Here is a 19,210-nt window from a genome sequence, read left to right as displayed (position 1 = left end):
AACAAGCTATCTCAACAGCTTAGCAACTTCTCAAGTTCACAAGCTAACATCTTCAAATGTTTAAGTTTGCTAAAAACATGAAGAAGTGCAAGAGGTGGTAAAATTCCTTGTACTTTTCTGACATCAGGAACAGGTGCCAGGGTTTTATTATAAACCTTGGAACAATCTTGGCTCCTACAAGAAGCTATCTAAACAGTCTTAGCATAGCATCTTCTAAAGTTCAACATCTTGAAATGTTTGGATATGCTAAAAACAACAAGGAACGTTCAACCTACAGGATGACGATCCCCTGAACTTTTCGTACATCAGAAACAGGTGCCAGGGTTTCTTTACGCACATTGTTCCTGGCAGGTTCTCAAGTTCAAGTGGAATCTTTAAGAATTTACGTAGGATTGGGTTCTTGGAAGGATATCCAGATCCCTTGGGTGGTGAAATTCTACCTGTCTTAGGATGCAAATACATGAAAAACACATGGGTTCAGTCATGTGCACTTGGCGTTGTTTCTATGTAACCCTATTCAGTTCACAAAAAAGTCAACTTCAGACTTCAACTTCAAGAACCATTATTCACATTAAAAACATGCTTTTCTTAGACAACACTTGACAGTCTTGAAAAGATACCTTCCAGCATTGATCACTGTATATTTGAAAAGTCACTTTAAACCAAAAAACCAATGTAAGAACATTTCAATTTGTTATTGAACATTATGAACTTCAGTTTCCATACCATAGGCATACAGTTCTCGAGATACAGTCAAACCTGCACACGTGACCACCTCTACTAAGATACCTTGGATAACTGTTGGCATTGACACAAGCAAATAAGCATCCTGTCTATAATGACCACCTGCCCACTTAGACAAGATTTTATATCAGTCCCCTGGGTTGTCCATTTAGCAGTTTTGATTGTATATATACATTTGTCCCAAATAAAGAGGTGAATGTTTCTTGAAGTACCTTAAATGAGGATGGCATGTCAGCCCACCAGAACATCCCTACCCAGCTCTGCTGACAGAATCCCCACAGTAAGCCTCTACAGTAATCTCCTATCCTCCCAGCTTTTATCACAGGAACTAAACGCCTCCCTTCAACATGCTACCCTGTCACTGGCAACCCCATAGCCATGCGCCCCTTACAAATGAATTACAGCTAAACAGACGTAGAGGTTGACCCAGGCAGCTCTGACTAACAGCTCATTGCCAAGTTTCATTGCATGACGCGGGAAGAACGTTTCATTGTGTTGGGAAAGGACAGCCCCATATAAGGACATACACCAGCCCCATATAAGGGCATTATAGCCATTATACACAGGCTGGTACTGAAAAGGACAGCCCCATATAAGGACATACACCCCATATAAGGGCATCCACAGGCTGGTACTGGGGAGGACAGCCCCATATAAGGATATAAACCCCATATAAGGGCATCCACAGGCTGGCTTGATGCCAATGTGTGAGGAAAGCAACAGTTGGAAACAGATTTCTCAAGTCATCACCACTTGGCTTGGCTCTGATTCTGGGAACTCTCCAGTTTCTACAAGGAAAATTGAGCTCCTGGTGGACAAATAAGAGACTTCTCAAGTCTTTCCCATGGCCTAGCTCTGAAAACTCCCTGAAGTATATACAAGGAAAACTGAGCTCCTCATAACTATTGATAAATATGATATTGCTCAATTAGTCACTGCTCAGCTTAGCTCTGATTTTCATAACTCTCCGGTTTCTACTAGGAAAACTGAGATCCTGGCAGACAAATAAGAGATTTCTCAAGTCTTTGCCAATTGGCCTGGCTTCGATTCTGACAAGTCTACAGCTTTTACAAGGAAAACTGAGCTCCTTATTCAGTTCAGTTATAAACAAATATGAGGTTTCTCAAGTCCTAAATGCCATGGCCTGGTTACGATTCTCAGAAATCTCCAATTTTTACAAAGAAAACTGAGATCCTTATAGACATATATGGAAGTGTGAGTCTGTGACATCTACAGAATGATCAAGTAATAATTGGTCTGGTTGCTATGTATACAGTATACATATAGAGCTACATGAGAAGAAAAATTAGTTATATCATTTAAGTTCAGTTATAGACAAACATGAGATTTCTCAAGTCTTTGTCATGGCCTGGTTCTGATTCTCAGAAGTCAACGATTTCTACAAGGAAAACTGACCTCCTTTTAGACAAATATGGAAGTGTGAGTCTGTGACATCTACAGAATGATCAAGTTATAATTGGTCTGGTTGCCATATATTTATACATGTAGAGCTATATATGTACATGTATACAAATTACAATATCATTTAAGGAGCATGGGAACTGTTTTGCCAAGTTTAAAATAAATAAATAATATAAAACAAATGCATGTTAGAGATACACTTTGTATGATCAGTATATAACAGTAATTCATCTTAGTATACTGGTATTGTGTAGACTTCAATTTAGTGCTATCAATGCTTAGTCATCATATTAGCTGTGGCCCTTCCACTTCCAATGTGGTCAAATTCAACTTGTCATCAAAATGCTACGTAATGGGCAAAGCAGAAATAATTATAAGGAAGAAGGAAAATTAAGTAGTCACGATGATAACAAGGAAATACAGGACCAGGAAAAGCGATAAAAATATGCGGCTTACGAAACAGAAACTCTTTGGGAAAGTGACTGTCATGGTCACGAGTAAGACCAACCACCAGCTGACTCAAAAAGTTTTTACAGTGACAGTTTCTTTCCCCGTACAGCCAAGCTTTGGAATTCCCTCCCTGACAAGTGTTTCCCACCATTACCAACCTAAAATCTACAGTCTTTCAAATCAAACGTTCACTGCCATCTCTTGACATAGCCATGTCTCTCTCATATTTCTAGTTCAATGCCGAGAAGTGGTTGTATGGGCCTTGCTTTGAACCACTCCGTAAAAAAAAGTGCTTTATCACAACTCCTGGCTTGTGCTAAGCCTAGGCCTGGAGAAACTCCTTCCTTCTTCCTGTCCTTTTTGATGACAGAATTATCTGGGGATAACAAGCCGCTAGTCCTGGCAGAGAGGTCGTGATTAAACCCTACTGTATGTTTAGTCTGGAGTTCTTCCAGGCTTGCTTCAATTTCAAAGGAAAACTCCAGAGGCTTAGCAGAAAAACTGCCCAACAAGTAGCCAATTGATTCGTGAAGAAGACTCCTTGTATACTTGTAAGCTCGTGCTTCTTTAGCTCAGCTACAGTCTACTTGTAGAAGACAGCTGATGGCTGAAAAAGGTTATAATTGTATCCAAAACTGGAAACTTTTCTGTGCATCATTGGAATAAAATGGCCTAAAATTTCTTCCTATCGGTATGTCATGACCAACTTCTACATGTATGTGATGAAACTTGAGTTGGTTGAAAAACAAACAGTACTGAACAAACTGTAACACATTCAGACATAGTGGAAAACCAAGCAGATGATGGGTGGACAGTCAATGTTTACTGCCTGCTGTAATCTCTGACAAAAAATTACAACCATCCATTCCGACATCTGCTTGGAGATTACCAAAACAATTCTAGGAACAGCACAATAACATATTTACTGGAGCTTATGAAAGAAATTATCTAGGGATAGCACAAACTCAGATACAGCAGGGCAAAAACACTTTTAGGAATATCTAAGCACTTATTATTTATGTTGCTGACAATATTTTTAAAAACATCACAAATATATTATAATAAGAAAGAACAAAAAGATGGAAACAGTGGAAAAATACCTGCACAAAACCGTGACTTCCCAAAGATCCCATTCAGAAAAGCACTGGGACCACCTTTAATTTCTCTATAATATCCTACTGCCACCGAAGAACTGGTCCTATGATTGACAAACTCGAGAGACTGAACAGAAGTTGACGTACAACTTCTTTTATACATAACCTGGGGGGCTGAAATGTCTCGAGTTCTAGTTTCTCAGAAAGCGGTGAGTGTACCAAGGTGCTCCTGGTACCGCCGAGGCCTGTGGGAGATTATCTGGAGGATGTTTTGACCATCTTGTACCAGGAACCACTTGTCAGGTCACATCATCACAAACCTGCCTTAGATCTGGCTATGTGCCCAGGGTTGGGTTTGGGGGTGGAAAAACCCAGCCCCAAGCAGATACAAGGCTATATTGTCACTGTACTGGCCAGGCCTACTCTTGCCCTCTGGGGTTTTGTCCGAGGTGCTTCAGGTGCTTTATTTCCTCATTAGCAAACATACAAGTACTGTACAAAAAGTATGTATGTAGCTATTCTTACTGGAGTTAAACATACATCATACAAACTACATGTACAAAACTGAAACGTTTTTACATACAAATAAACCCATAAATTTACATTTTAACACCTGGGGGAGATAATACGAGGGGGATGTTTTGACCATCTTGTACCAGGAACCACTTGGCAGGTCAACCAGCAGGGCACTTTATCACAAACCTCCCTTGGTTTGGCTATGTGCCCAGGAGTTGTCTTTGGGGGTGGAGAAACCAAACTCCAAGCAGATACAAGATACAGATCACTGTATATCCTCAAGCTTGGTAACATATTGTTATTGCAATTACATGTACATAATTGCAGCTACAACTTCTTGTATGTGCCCAAGGCCATTGTGCAATATACAAGATTTGTCATAATAATGAAGCTAGTGGGCTACTAATTTCTACATTCTACTCCATATGATGGTGCATTTCAGCAAGCTATAAAGAGCAAGGATATAAGCATGGTATGATATATTACTAAGTACTACTACAATTATATTGCTATTAGTATTACAATTTGTGTGTGAGCACCATACATAATGGATATAAATCCTGATATCTGTCAGAATAATGAAGTGAAGCTAGTGGGTTATCTTCGTGACCTTTCTAACCCTTAGATTTCAGCAAGATATAAAGAGCAACAAGGATATTTGATATAATATAAATTGCTACTACAATTATATTAGTATTACTATTACAACTTGGGTTTGAGCACCATACATAATGATAGTAAATCAAGAAATCTGTCAGAATAATGAAGCTAGTGGGTTGTCATCGTGACCTCTCTGACCCTGAGATGATTAGATAAAAGATGCATTTCAGCAAGCTATAAAGAGCAACAAGGATATTTGATATAATATAAATTGCTACTACAATTATATTGCTATTAGTATTACAACTTGGGTGTGATCACCATATAGATTGAGTATAAATCAAGAAATCTGTCAGGATAATGAAGCTAGCGCGTTATCTTCGTGACCCTTCTAACCCTTAGATGCATTTCATTAATCTAGAGTAATATATAGCTACTACGACTGCATTGCTCTTATAACTTGGGTGTGAGGCTGTGAGCACCATACATGAATTTGTTAATCACAAAATCTGTCAGAATAATGAAGCTAGTGGGTTATCTTCGTGACCTTATCTAACCCTTAGCTGATTAGATAACAGCTGACTTTGACGGATCACCTGTCACCAGAGATGATGGATACATTTCCATAAAATCCACCCTTAGGCTGACCTCATGCTGGCTTTACATCAAACAATAAATTGTCGCTTTAGATTTATAATCTATCATAGATACTTCAAAGACATCCTGGGCTCGAAATTTTGGGGAATAGGTGCACTGTGGGTGCACCCAACCTAAAAAAATTGGGTGCACAAAATATTTCTTCGGCGCACCATGTGAAATGAAATAAGTAGAATGTCAGCAAAAACCAATTTTGTTCCATTTCTGAAGAATAACAATGATTCTGCTATTTTTCTGACAATATGTGAAGAATTTAGTGTATACTACTATACATTTGACATCTTACGCAAACCTACAAAAATATTTGGGTACACTGGTGCACCCACCGAAAGAAATTGGGTACACAGCTCCAAACTTTGGATGCACTAAGGTGCACATGCACGCAGTATTTCGAGTCCTGTGACCCCATGCTGACTTTACATGAAACAATAAATTGTCGCTTTAAATTCATAATCTATCATAGAAATTTCAAAGACATTCCACTATCATCTGGGTAACAGGGACCCCCTGCTACCTTCACATGACACAATAAATTGTTGCTTTAAATCTATAATTCATCACAGAAATTTCAAAGACATCCCACTAATACTAGTATCATCTGGGTGACAGGATGATGAATTTTTGACAATAAAAGCTGGCCCCAGGCTACTACTAAGCTGGTTGCTTTCATTAATTGCTGGTATAGATGCTGGTAGCTATTATTTACATGCAGTGACAAGTCACAAAGGGCTCTTACTGCCAGCAACAATAAATTCACCTGCATATAATGTGTGAGAGTCTGTAACACTCAAGAAAAGGCTTCTCCTGTCATCCAAAAAGTGTCAGGTCCTACCATGAGCACAATAACTTGGCACTTGTCTACCTAGATGTAAGCTAGATGCAAATTCAAGTCCTAGATGCAAGATATCTCACAAGATTGTCTCTATGTACTTGATGAAAATGACATCCAACTTCTTCTCTAGGCAGAAGCTACCTTTCACTCGAAAATGGGGCAGTCTATTTTGGAGGCTATCTGCCCTAAACCACCTTGAACAAATTCCTACAGGCAAACCACCCTCACTTCTCCTTACACTATAAACAACTGTCAAACAAATGGACTGACAGAATAATTTATAAGATAATGATGACAAATTACACATAGATCCTCTGTCATTAACATTTCATGACTACTAACAAAGTACCAACATATCGCATGCATAGATAACCTAACACTTCTTTCATTCAAACAGAGATCTATTTTTCATGGTATGTTTAAAGTTAATGCTTTGTTATACATTGTTAAACATTGTTATACATTGTTATACACTGTCGATGCTCTGTTATACATTTCGCATGCCTGCTAAAAGGACAAACAATAAAGGCATCTTTCTAGGGTTCCTGTCTTGTCTTGTATTTGTGAACTATTTCATGTGTGTCCGTGATTGTTAGACATCCAGGTAATAAGATATGCCAAAAAACAGTTACTCAAGCAACTGGATATGATTTTGGAAACAGTCAGACGTTTCAGGTAGCATCAACTACTTTTTGTCAGTGACACTGAGAGACTGCAGGAGAAATGCAAGTTTATAAGCACACATTTCATGTGTAGCTTTTTAACAATGGTTGATATAGTACAGTGACGTAGTATTGCGTACATCCAATATTACTGCCATTCAAATGCAATTACTACAAGCACCAGTGCAGAGCTTTAGACCTAACGTGGGCGTGAGGTACTGTTAGGCAATGACGTCATGGTTTTATCCCACAATTCAAGTACATACTTTGATCCACACACACCTGCACTAACCTGTGCTGATGTAACCTGAGCTGGGTCTAGTATAGTGATGCATACCGGTTCACTGGACTTGGATCCGGACTTGTAAGAATGTTTAGGTTCAAGTCCAAAAAAACCTAGAAGTCAAGAACCGAGTCCGGACTTATTACCATAAAAGATCACTTCACATACCCCTTTTCTTTCCAAACCACCTAAAACCTTCCGTAGATTGTAAAATCTTTGCTGCAAAATGAAGAAAACATTACCATTGGGCATCGTCAAGTACCGGCCTCCATGTTATGTGGCCAAAGTTTCATCCAGACAACACTGCGAGGTTGCCAACATGCCATTTTGTATATGCCATGGGTTTGGGTCCGGACTTGCAAGTCCGGACCTGAACCTAAACCTCTGGACTTGAATCCGGACCTGAACCTAAAATTGGGTTTAGGTATGCATCACTAGTCTAGTACACCTGGACAGAAGCCATTCAATTAAAAGAGACTTAACTCTGCAGGTAAAAGAACTCAACGCACTTAAGGTGGTCCAGAAGGATAGCTGAGGCATATTTAGAAATACTGCGAACTCTATCTGATATGGTAGTCTTTTGGGTCTATTTTTATAATTTTCTTTCGTCTTGTCACTATGGCCACATTTTGGCCGCCAAATTGACCGCCAAATTGTGCATTTTTTTCACTCTCCAGCCAGGCCCCAGTGGGGGTGTGCACATTATTTTTAAAAGCTACTCCGCCGCTCGACCAATCAGGCTCGCTGGTCATTACGTAAACTGAGAGCTTCACTTTCATAATTTTTGGGAAGGGAAAAGACACTGGAAAAGAGAGTTTTACTGAGCGTTTGATGTTAGTTGTTTGCAAAACGTTTTAGGTAAAAACCTGCCAAATGCAAAGAATAATAATTTTCTGAAAACACAAGCCGTTTCCATTGTTTATCACACTTCGTATCGGCAAAATGTTGTCAAGTTGCAACACAAAACCAGAGATATGCAGCCACACAAATCACCAAAAACGCCAGAAATAATCTGACAACTTCCTACATAAAAACATTCGACTGCTAAAAGAAACGAAGCTGTCTGCTTTGAGCCACAAGTTAGATCTTGGTTTAGTTATGAGCGGCCTGGAGGACCGGGTCACTGCATGCATAAAGAGCCGCGCTTGGTAGTTCATACTCGGCCGTCATTATGCGGCGTTATCCTTTGTGTTCTTTCATAATTTTCACAGACAACTCATACTAAGTAATTTTCTACCGAATAAAAACGCGTCCCTACCTGTGCATTGTCTTATTATTCTGAGTTTGTATCGACTGCAACATGTTTGTAACTACTAAACGTTAACGTTACGTTCTAGTGAACAGACATGATAAGAACTACTAAGTAATTTTTATAAAATCTACGTTTTTATTAAAAAATACGATACTTACAAACTTCAGCAGAATTTTTACATAATCTTACGGTAACTGCTAACAATAATCTTTTACGATTTACAGCATACAGCAAATAGTAGCCGCTTACAAAAAAAAATCAGTTCCAACAGATTTACAGAGATAGTCCGTACTTTTCAGATAGAACATAGAACGTCGTGCGTGAAAATTATTTCCACAAGTCTAGGACAACGTGCAACGTAAATTCACATAATCAACAAAATTATATACGCTCATAATCTCATACCACGTCCAGGCAAGCTTTTTTCCAGGGCTATCTACTCCGGTATCGCGCGATAACTTTTCAGTGTTGTGATCTTGCTGTCATCGTCAATCTCCTCTAGGGGTAGGCCTAAAAAACAAGTCCGTAACTCCAGAATACCCCGGCAGATTTTCTCCAATAAGGTCTCAGAATAGTCCATAAACCTCCATCTGCAAATCTACGTAGGATACGGCCGTGAAAAAGATCGTCTACCGGCCCAAATGCTGCCGCAAAGCGCACAGCTTCTCCGCTCGCAAAACAAAACACGCCATCCGCCATTTTGGGTGAGTCACGTGACCCCTACTCCCGCGAAATCTTAGCGTTCCTTTGGCTGTTCTTTTTACTGGACATGTCCCCGGCCTGTTTTTCCAAATAGCGCCGTAGTAAGCTAAATACAGCGTGCTGAAAGGTCAATGACCCATTTTTTGGTGGGAGGGATGGGCGCCCTTGGAATGGCGACAAAAAATTGGCGATTTCGGCTCTTTCGGGCTTCAAAATGGACATTATGTAACCCCTACGACATATACAGCATTTTAAGAATGAAACTGTGGAAAAAATGTTCATGGAAAGGGACAAAAAGGTGGTATTTTTTGAAAGATAAGCTTATAAACTAAAATCGTATGCGAGGCCGACACACTGCGCCGCTTTATATGTTGGGGAGGGGTGCTGGCGCATGGCACTGTTGACATTTACGAAAAAAAATTCATAAAAAATCAACACTTTGAGATATTAAAAAATGCTCGCATACGTTTGTTCCTATTACTAGTGTGTGCCTTTCAACAAAATATGGTGAATAAAAACCAAAGCGCTGGCCAGAAAAATTGATTTTTCTAAAAAGGGGGCGTGGCTCATAACTCGAGATGACGTCATGATTACGTCATCAAAATTTGCATAAATTATCATCTTGCACTAAGGTACTTACACAAAAAAATCAATGACCATAGGTAATCCTAAGTAGTATTTTTAGGATGTCCCCAAAGTCCTCAGCCACCCTTCCATACCACCTTAAGTCATTACTAGCAACAAATCACAACCCATCCATTACTCTCGCATTAGAACTGTTTAATACTCTAGTTAAGCCAATTTTACTTTATTGTGCTGAAGTACTAGGACCAAATATTCAATGCAGGGACCTAATTTTTAAAGGTATAGAAGAATCTCCCAACGAAAATATACGGAATATGTTATCTAACATTCTATCCCCGATAATAGGACCACAAGTAAATATCCTTGAAACAAATCGTATCGGGAGGAAANTTAAATGAGAGGATACAGTACAACTGAGTAATTGAGTGCACCACTACTGTTACGCCAACACATTTTTCAGGTCAACAACTTGAGCAAATTTTGGAAGTTTTCACTTTTTCCATCAAACAGTTTTCGTGTACTTTTTCTGTGTCCCTGAACTGTTCAATTCTTCCTAGCCAGTTCCTGAGGCAGGGTATGAAGTGGACTCTATCTGGTTTGAACTGGTCTGTGAGTCAGTGACCACAAAATTTGATACCAACCTTTGGACTCAAGTCAAAAACTGTTCCACGCATTTTCTCATTACTTAGCTCGAAAACTATGTTAATACATAACTTCAAGTACACACACAAGTCTCTTACATAATGAACAATGTCAAACTGGCCATGGTTGCTGCTAAAAGTATTTGTTGAGGCTACTAAAAGTATTTGTTGAGGCTAAAACAATTCTTTCATCCTCACCATTTATTCAGAATGGCAAAATGATTATCTGTTCTATCTACTTTAAAATAATAGTTACAGTAAGGAAGGTCATTGGTATACTGTCTTTTAGGACCCACTATTGCAACAAAAAAGTTTTGATATTACAAGTTCATATCAACTTTATCCTTGAAAGCTTTTTACTTCAGATTGCTCCGTCAGTAACTTTAGTGTTGACCAACCTTGGCGTGCAGTCTGCACGGTTCAGAGTAATTGAAAAACGGCCTTGACATAAGACACATATACATACACATACTGACAGAACCACCCACTTTTCATACTCCTCCAACCAGGGAATAGAGAGACACACCACAAAGAAGTCATTTACATTGCAGGGCTCGAAATTCATCTTTGGGAATAGGTGCACTGGTGCACCCAACCTAAAAAATTGGGTGCACAATTTTTTTGGGTGCACCATATAAAATGAAATAAGTATGATGTCAGCAAAAACTAATGATTCATAATTCTAAAGGAAAGCACTACAACAATAATATTGTTATTTTTCTGACACTTGGATGCTAAGAATACGCTGTACACTAATACATTTAACATCTTTTTTATTCTTTACATGCGAAAACCTAAGAACATATTTGGGTGCAGAGCTCCAAATTTGGGTGCACTAAGCCTAAGGTGCACATGCACCCAGTATTTCGAGCCCTGCATTGTAACAGGTGATGGATACAGACACAAATACAGTCACCCTCGACTGACGCATGGTGATGCTTTGCGTGTGGCAGTCAGAAATGTTGACTGTTTCAAAAACATCTGAAGTCTAAATGAAGAATGAGGTAAATAAACAGGCTTGAAGTTGAAGGCTGCAAAGTGAAGTCACTCGTGTACAATTTGAGGAAGATCATAGAACTTGTAAAACTACTGGCAAAACAGTAGCCTCTTCCACTGTAGTACCAGGCTTCAGAAGTGGCTGTAAAGAATAGAAGTAGAAATTGGCTTGGAAGCAGCGAACTACTACTCCTTTAGCGGACCAACTCCTCTGGCATGCTATCTGTCTATTTGGCCAATTTCTACTCATTCCAGCTATTTCATAAACAGGACTGTCTGCCTTTATACTATGGCCTGGATTCTAATCATTTTCCCTATGAAGGATGGAAAAATAACAAGTTTGCTACAAATACATGAGCTTAACTTTTCTGAGCTTAGCAGTTCAACCTAATCCTCAAGTCAAGGGTAAGACTAACAGAGTAAATCTGTCTGACAGGTAAAGAAAAAGGGTGGGACACTGACACTTTCCCGTCTATATCCTTGTGAAGAGGCCAAAGTACAGTTAGCCAGGTACAAATGGTCATGTCATTGCTGAGTTGGCAAAATGAAACAAGCCATTTATAACTGTCTCAAAATCAGGGACACAAAAACTATAACATTTCAAATATCACTCATTCAGACATCAGAAATACCTGGCTGCACATGCACAGCTCTAATTTTACCTGCACTAACCTGCATATGCCGGTGGGATTTCCAACCCTGATCAACATTTTAAAAAAAAAAAACTTGTAAGTTGTAAGGAGATATACTTGAACAACATACACAATATATCCATAAACTCGATAGCTGTAAAACAAGTTGCTAAAACAAAAGACTCACAGTTTCGTCCAGACTGTCCTTGGAGCGCGGTTTTCTCATCCTGCTGACAGAACGACGGGAACTAAACTGACGGGCTATGACCGTAATACGACCCTTACAGGCGGCGTATCGGGTTCATTTGTATGACAATGTCCAAGGTTCGCTCCGGACTGTATTGTATGCAGAAAGGTAAATATAACACCGGGTTTACTGAAGGTCAGAGATGGCAGGGGGTGGGAAGTTCTGGGAACTATATCCTGAGACAGTGTACAAGTACAAGTGGTCCAAACTGGATAAATGTCCTACTCACCTGTAGACCCTACTCTACTCTACTCTAGTACTGGTAGTCTGCTCTACTCTAGTCTAATCTCTCTAGTAGTCTAGACTTCTATACTCTAGTGATGTACTCTACTGTAGTAGTCTAGCTGTAGTAGTCTTCTCTATTTAACTTTAATAGCCTACTCCAGTGCATGTAGTCTACTAGAGTACTTAACATACAAGGATGAGACAAGAGTGGCTTAAGCAATGGGTAAATAAAAAAAATTGTAATAAGAGATTAACGAAAATTTATTGATTGCTATCAGGAAAGAAATGATGCCAAAACTAAAAGTAGAAAACTGCCTGAAAAATATTCAGTCACAATTGAATTTTGTAAATCCTTGCAGATCTCATAGTCTTTGATGCTCTATCTACGTATCTCTATGCAATATATACTGATCAACACTACAGTTTATTGCACAATTACCCACCATGTTTGAACACTATCTCACCGCTTCTTCTTTTATGAAAATTATGGATTTCCAATAAGCACTCAATAAAACACTCCAATGACACATTCTGTCCAAACCAATGGTAGCTCAGGATGGCCATATCAAATTACCAGCTAATCAAGGTCATCGACCTCTGGGGGAACATCTGATCTGCCCTGCGGAATTTCTAGGGTTAAAGGTTATGACCCTGGAATGGGTCGCAGTGACCGCAAAAATTTCAAAACCAAACATATCTCAAAACACAAAAAGCAATCATTTTGCCAACGTACCAATACTTCAACTGTTGAGTAATGCTGCAAATTTGAGTAGAAAGATGTTTAAAACGTATCCATTTTTGAAAATAAATTAGCGGGCGATTCGCAAGCCTCAAACCTATCAGTTTTCCAGCCACCCTGGTAGCCCCTGACAGCTGAAGCCCTCCCTGACAGCTGATGCCTGCCCTACATGAGCGCTCCCCTCCTACAAGTGTCACATTTACCTTCATGCCTATTAATAAAGCAGCGGGTATGTAGGCCATTCTATGACCCTGTTCATACCAGACTTATATTTAGCGGTTTCAACCGTTTTTTCAAAAACCGGTTTTTATTTAACCTGGTGTGAACGCAAATTAACCGGTTTTTTAGGGGTTTAAATCCGATTTTGAAAAACCACCTCGGGAGGTGGTTTTTGAGGGGTTTTTGTGGGGTTTTTCTACCGAAAAACCTGGTCTGAACGCTAAAGGTTTATTGAACCGGTTTTTGCGTCATAATTCACGGGGTCAGCATCCTGACCGTGTGCGACCTGCAAGCTTTTTGATCGCGTTGGTTTGACCAACTTGAGTTCGTTTCCACTGTTTTTCCATGGTTTCTCTTCATTTTGCGATGGAATCAGCATATGCAACCTGGTCGGCGGACGAGACGCTCCTGATACTTAGGTTTGGAGAGCAGGAGTCGCCGAATTCGAAAAAGCTGGGGGGGGGGGCGGCGAGGGCTCTACCGAAACAAAAATATTGGAGGAGGCTGATTTCTTGAAGATAAAGGATCAGTGCCGCAGTAAGGTAAAAAAAAAAACTGAAGACGGCATACAGGTAAGAAGGCCAAGGACAACAATCGGAAGAGCGGGAGGAACGGTTATTCAAACTGCAGTCATGGTCGATTAATTGGATATTCACCGGACAGGATTTTTTCAAAACCGGTTATCAAAAGTCTGGTATGAACGCTAAGGGTTTTAGCCGGGTTTTTGAAAAACCGGTTGAAACCGCTAAATGTAAGTCTGGTATGAACAGGGTCTATGGGGGTCAGTGAACGATGGTTACATCATCACAACCACCATTACTACAGCACGTCAGCAGAACATACTGCACTTGCGCAAAACCCGTAATGCATTGTGCATAGCACTTCAGAAGAACGTCTCATATAAGGTTGTATTTACTCATATAAGGTTAACATTCTGACAGTAGTTTTCAAATGTTACGTCAGAAAAAACATCGTCTGCAACAAGCAAAATTCTGATGCAACGTTGACCAAAAATCCAACGAAAACTGCGAAAATCCAGGGTTCTGTGCAGGCGCAGTACGTTCTGCCGATGTGCTTATTACTACCAATGTCTATAGCCTGGTTACCAAATCTATCATAGCTCCCGAGTCCTACATCCCCTCCGCAAATAGTGTAGGGCTCAGGAGCTATAACTGTATAATAAATTTGGTAACCAGGCTACCACTGTCTCTCTCTGTCAGTCAGGCTTAAAAAAAGACTATGAATTAAACTGCACAAGTTGGGATGGTACAGTTACAAATGATATATTCGAATACAAATACAAAACATAGTGCCACTGGCAATGGAACAAAAAAAATTATACTTCTTGTATCACGAAGTGGACTTAACCTAAAACTGCAATTTTTTTGGCGACGCCTCAGGGGCGGAGGCATTTGTGTAAGTACTGCGATCGCTTTGAAAGAATTTCAAAAATTGCATGAATGCATTCCCTAGGGAATTGGTTTTCAGATAGCCTCCGGCCTTGTGGTCATCGGAACAAGCAGGAAAGGCTTATGTTACCGGGCAAAATGTGGCTTTTTGCACACAGAATATTAATGATTGTCTTTATTGATATTTCAAATATGTTTTCTTCTATCAAGAGAGCACAAATTTCTTGCTCAGGAGCAGCATATGCTTCAAATATGTTTTTAGTTGCAACTATATGATGCTGGTCGTTTTTTATATCTTTACTGTGTGACACATGTAGTGTAACAGTGATGTTTTGTGTAAGGAATTTTATTCACTTGTGTGTTTTCTATCATGTATGTTTGTGTCAGTCTTGCTTTTTTATTTATTATTTTCTTCGCTTTCATGATGCTGTTGCATTCCATGCTTGTTTTTCAATTTTCTTGGCTGCAAAACATGAATGCACACCCCAATCCTTCCACGACTAGGTTTCATGCTAAGGTTTCATGCTAGCCAGTGAACTCCTGCTGTAGTCTGCATCTCAGGGTGGACATGGCGAAGTTTACCTGTGGGTATAAAGGAGAGAAAAGAGCATAAATGAATCTATGCCAATTTGGCCAGCTTTGATTTAATTTAAATTAACAAGATTTAGGGTATGCAAAGCATGTGAGTCGATTAATTTTACAGAATGCAATGAAGCAGACACATATATATAACACATTTTCTGGCAATGAAAGTTGCGACATCATGAAGTATACATGCCGTATGGGATTTTGCTGCCAGGTAATTATGAATAGCCTGCGTGCCAGACCCCAGCACTTAGAACAAGGAGCTTAAGTCCTTGCTTGGAATAAAGAAAGTGCTTCTTCTTTCTGAGACTCTTGACCAGGCCTCTATACTGCCCAACACGCCACAGTTTCGGAGCTGGCTTCCTTCTTCAGTTTATCTAGACGTATAAATTAGACCCCGGCTGCAAATTCTGTGTTCCAGGCGTGAGATTTCCCTGACTGAATTGAGTATCGTGGCACAGGGGCCTGGCAACCAGGCTACACTGTTTCCCGGCAATGACATCATAGTAAATATGGTACCGTATTTCAAAACACGCAGCTTTTCATGAAAGAAGTACTATAGATATGCGAACATTGCCTAACCATCGTGGTTATGTACAATATTGCATGATGATGAAATAAGGATGGTTAGGCACTCACCAGGTATTTTGTTCCACTTTTCGATTGTATTCTTGAGTAACTGCTGTGTTTGTCGTCATGTAGAGCTGAAAGAAACAGTGTAGAACAGGTTAGCGAAGTTTGTTCCATTCTAGGGTTGCGTTATTCAGCATAGTTCGACAGCGTTCAGCTTGACTGCGGATGTGAAACTTGACCTTATTATAGTTTAAGAGTTTGACTTGTTCCAACACAAAGAAGAAACTCACCATAAGGTTGACGGGTTGACGGGATCAGCCGAAAATTTATGGTGAGTTTCTTCTTTGTGTTGGAACAAGTCAAACTCTTAAACTATGTATTCTACCAACACAGATGAGCTTTCATTCGAATATTGACCTTATTATGTTGGGATGTCAGAATACGGGGAAATAATATCAAGTTGCAATTGTGTGAATTATATTAAGTTGTTAAAACCAAAATGGTGTTGACCTAGAGATAAGTATACAACGTACTGAAACCGCCTCTGTGCACTGAGATGGTCTCCGCTGTTCGGAACCCTGCGTCGTTGGCAGGTGCGGTCAGTTTAGCACGGACAGGGCATAACCTTATATGCCGGCACTGGTGTTCAGTGTAGAACAGTAGGTGTCCCTCTCTGCATGTCTGAGGTTTACTGGAAAGAAAGACAAAACAACGCCCGGGGTTACTGATCAGGAGAGCCTTGACGGAGAGAATTAAGGGTAAGGCCGGAAAACCCCGGCGGAACTGGGCGTCAGGTGGCTCAAACTTTACATAAACCAGAATTCCAACGTTCTTTCATACGTCGGACGAAAGAAAACCAGCCGCTAAAACGAGCAGCTATAAAAACAATTCACTAACACACTGATCGTCGATACCTGATAAAGACCGGTTGGATTTGTAATGAAATACTGACCGAATTCTGTAAAGCAAAATGGGCGGAATAAACCACACAAAGAACAAGATGAGTGAAGTCAGAAAAACGGGTGTTAGAATCTTCAAAATACATTTCCAAAAATAATTTCATCAGGTATTATACTAAATTAAAGTGAGTGCTAAATTACTCCAGAATAGCCTGGCAGCCAGACCATGTATGCTTCCGGTATCTCACGGTGGTGCTGGCAGCACTGCCCGCCCGCCCAGGGGAATTTTATGCAGGGGTATTTTACCGGGTCGGTTACAGGACGACAATAATTAGAAACTTTCAAAGGCCAGCTGGAAAGATTTGGCATACCAGCAGAGTATGGCTGCCAGCTGGGGCCTGCAAAATATTCCTAAGCCACTAATATGAACAGAAAGGTTTTGTCGGAAAGGGTAGAATATCAAGTAAGGCCGGTGGAACTTAACGTCATGTGGCACACACTTTTAATGTGAAAGCTCCTTGATTAAACTAAAATTCTCTCTACGCGTGTGGTAACCAGCCAACAAGCAACTTTAAACTTTCTCTAACTCAGTGATCGACAATGATGTATCAATCAGTCATAATATAACAACACCCAAATTCTGACACCGGAACTTTGAAGACACAATCAAGTACTGTACTTTGCTAACATCACACAAATAAAACGTTTAAGTCACGCTGACTACATGATCGATACTCTGCGCGGCTGATATATACGGCCATCGAATCAGTTAACAAGAATTTGTAATTCAAAATTTCCCCAAACCACTGCAAGTGATACTAGTACTAGGAACAAATTAGTCAATAAGCTGCTAGTAAAGAAAGGGGTAAAGCCGATTAGATTCTCTGACTAAGCGCCCCCATTTTATGCCCTTGTAACACGCCTCATTGAAGGCGAAAAACCTATTCTAGTTTTCTACTCTGAGGCTCAGTTTTTCCAAGGTTACTAGTAGTAGAACTGTTCCTCCTTGGCACTATAGGTCTGAATCTTTGTCAGAAACTGTGGTGTACGTGATAAATGGCGTCACACATATACTAAATAGTGATGACCCATTTAAAACCACAATAAGGAAATACCCGGGACACAACAACATAGCGAGATCCAAGAACACCAGAATAACATAGAAAAAAATGTAGAAATCTAAAAAAAAGTCTGCTTGAAAAATACCAAGAATTTCAAACAGAAGTAGACGAAAGTTTACTTCACATTCGTATACAGAGTACAAAGCACATACTAGTACACGAGAAAATAGCAAGTGGGTCAAGGAACTGTTATGAAATACGGGCGACTGTCGGTCAAGATACTAGTAGCCTGGTAGCCAGACAAAGGCAAACTTCCCAACAAAATTCTCTACGTATACGGTGACGGGTGATCAACCCGCCCAGCTAGTTCAGGATATAACAAGATGTAGGTTTGTTGTCCACAGTCAAGTAAAACACTTAACAAATAGAAATGTGACACTGCAAAAACACGGCTGTGATAGCAAAATTTGCACAGATACGATTATGGCATATTTCAACATAGGAAGTACCATTAAAACATACCTTTTCAATAGCTTCAACCTGTCCTTCGTAGGTTCATCTGTACCTCTACGGCTGGGGGTACTGTCCGCCCGCCCGGCTGCCCGCTCCCCGCTGGCCCGCCCGGCCGTCCGCCTGCTCTCTGCTCGCCCGGCCATTCCTGTCCGATCTGGTCCCCGCTCGCCCCGACTATCCAACATATAGGAAGGTGTACCAAAGGTTAATGGGTTTTCCGAATTCAGAGATTTTTACACTTTCCACTCGGTTGAAAACAGTGAGTCGTTCATTTGCTTGCAATTGATAGGGTCTATAAAGTAAAGAAGGCTGTAGAGCATTATTATTATGAACATATAGGAAAGTACACAAAACATTTGAGAATATAGAGATTTTGGCCCTTTAGTAAGATACATTTTGCTATCTATAAGGGCAAATAGTTTCATGGACAAATCAGTACAAAATAACCTACAAGTGAACGTTCTGAAACATATCTTACAGCATTTGTGTGCACACATTTAAGTACCCAACAAAGTAATACTAACCTGATTCTGTCGGTGGAATTCCTAAGGTTTACTGGGGAAGGTTTCCTCAGAAGCCACGGGAATGGTCCTCTTTTCAAGACTATTAGATCATCACATCAGAGAACACGTCTGTTCCATCACACAGCTACAGCCGGACTGAGGTTTGGGA

General features: G+C 40.1%; 1 protein-coding gene across 8 annotated transcripts in view; it reads right to left on the bottom strand.

Moving 5' to 3' along the window:
• Positions 1 to 19,210, bottom strand: part of LOC109484510 (ral guanine nucleotide dissociation stimulator-like 1) — a 42,613-nt gene that overhangs the window by 11,515 nt on the left and 11,888 nt on the right. For 2 of the 8 annotated variants that reach the window (XM_019787808.1, XM_019787812.1), the window contains exon 1: positions 3,717 to 3,786. The exons of 4 other annotated variants lie outside the window; for them this stretch is intronic. In XM_019787808.1, the coding sequence (XP_019643367.1) occupies positions 3,717 to 3,749 (33 nt within the window). In that variant the 5' untranslated portion in view covers positions 3,750 to 3,786. Of the gene's footprint in view, positions 1 to 956; positions 1,027 to 3,716; positions 3,787 to 19,210 lie in introns of those variants that run through there. 2 more of the 8 variants (XM_019787807.1, XM_019787811.1) reach the window with 2 other exon arrangements.

Source organism: Branchiostoma belcheri, unplaced genomic scaffold (assembly GCF_001625305.1).
Source record: "Branchiostoma belcheri isolate BF01 breed outbred unplaced genomic scaffold, Haploidv18h27 scaffold7, whole genome shotgun sequence".
Classification (NCBI taxonomy): domain Eukaryota; kingdom Metazoa; phylum Chordata; class Leptocardii; order Amphioxiformes; family Branchiostomatidae; genus Branchiostoma; species Branchiostoma belcheri.
This window is presented reverse-complemented; position numbering and strand designations above follow the sequence as displayed.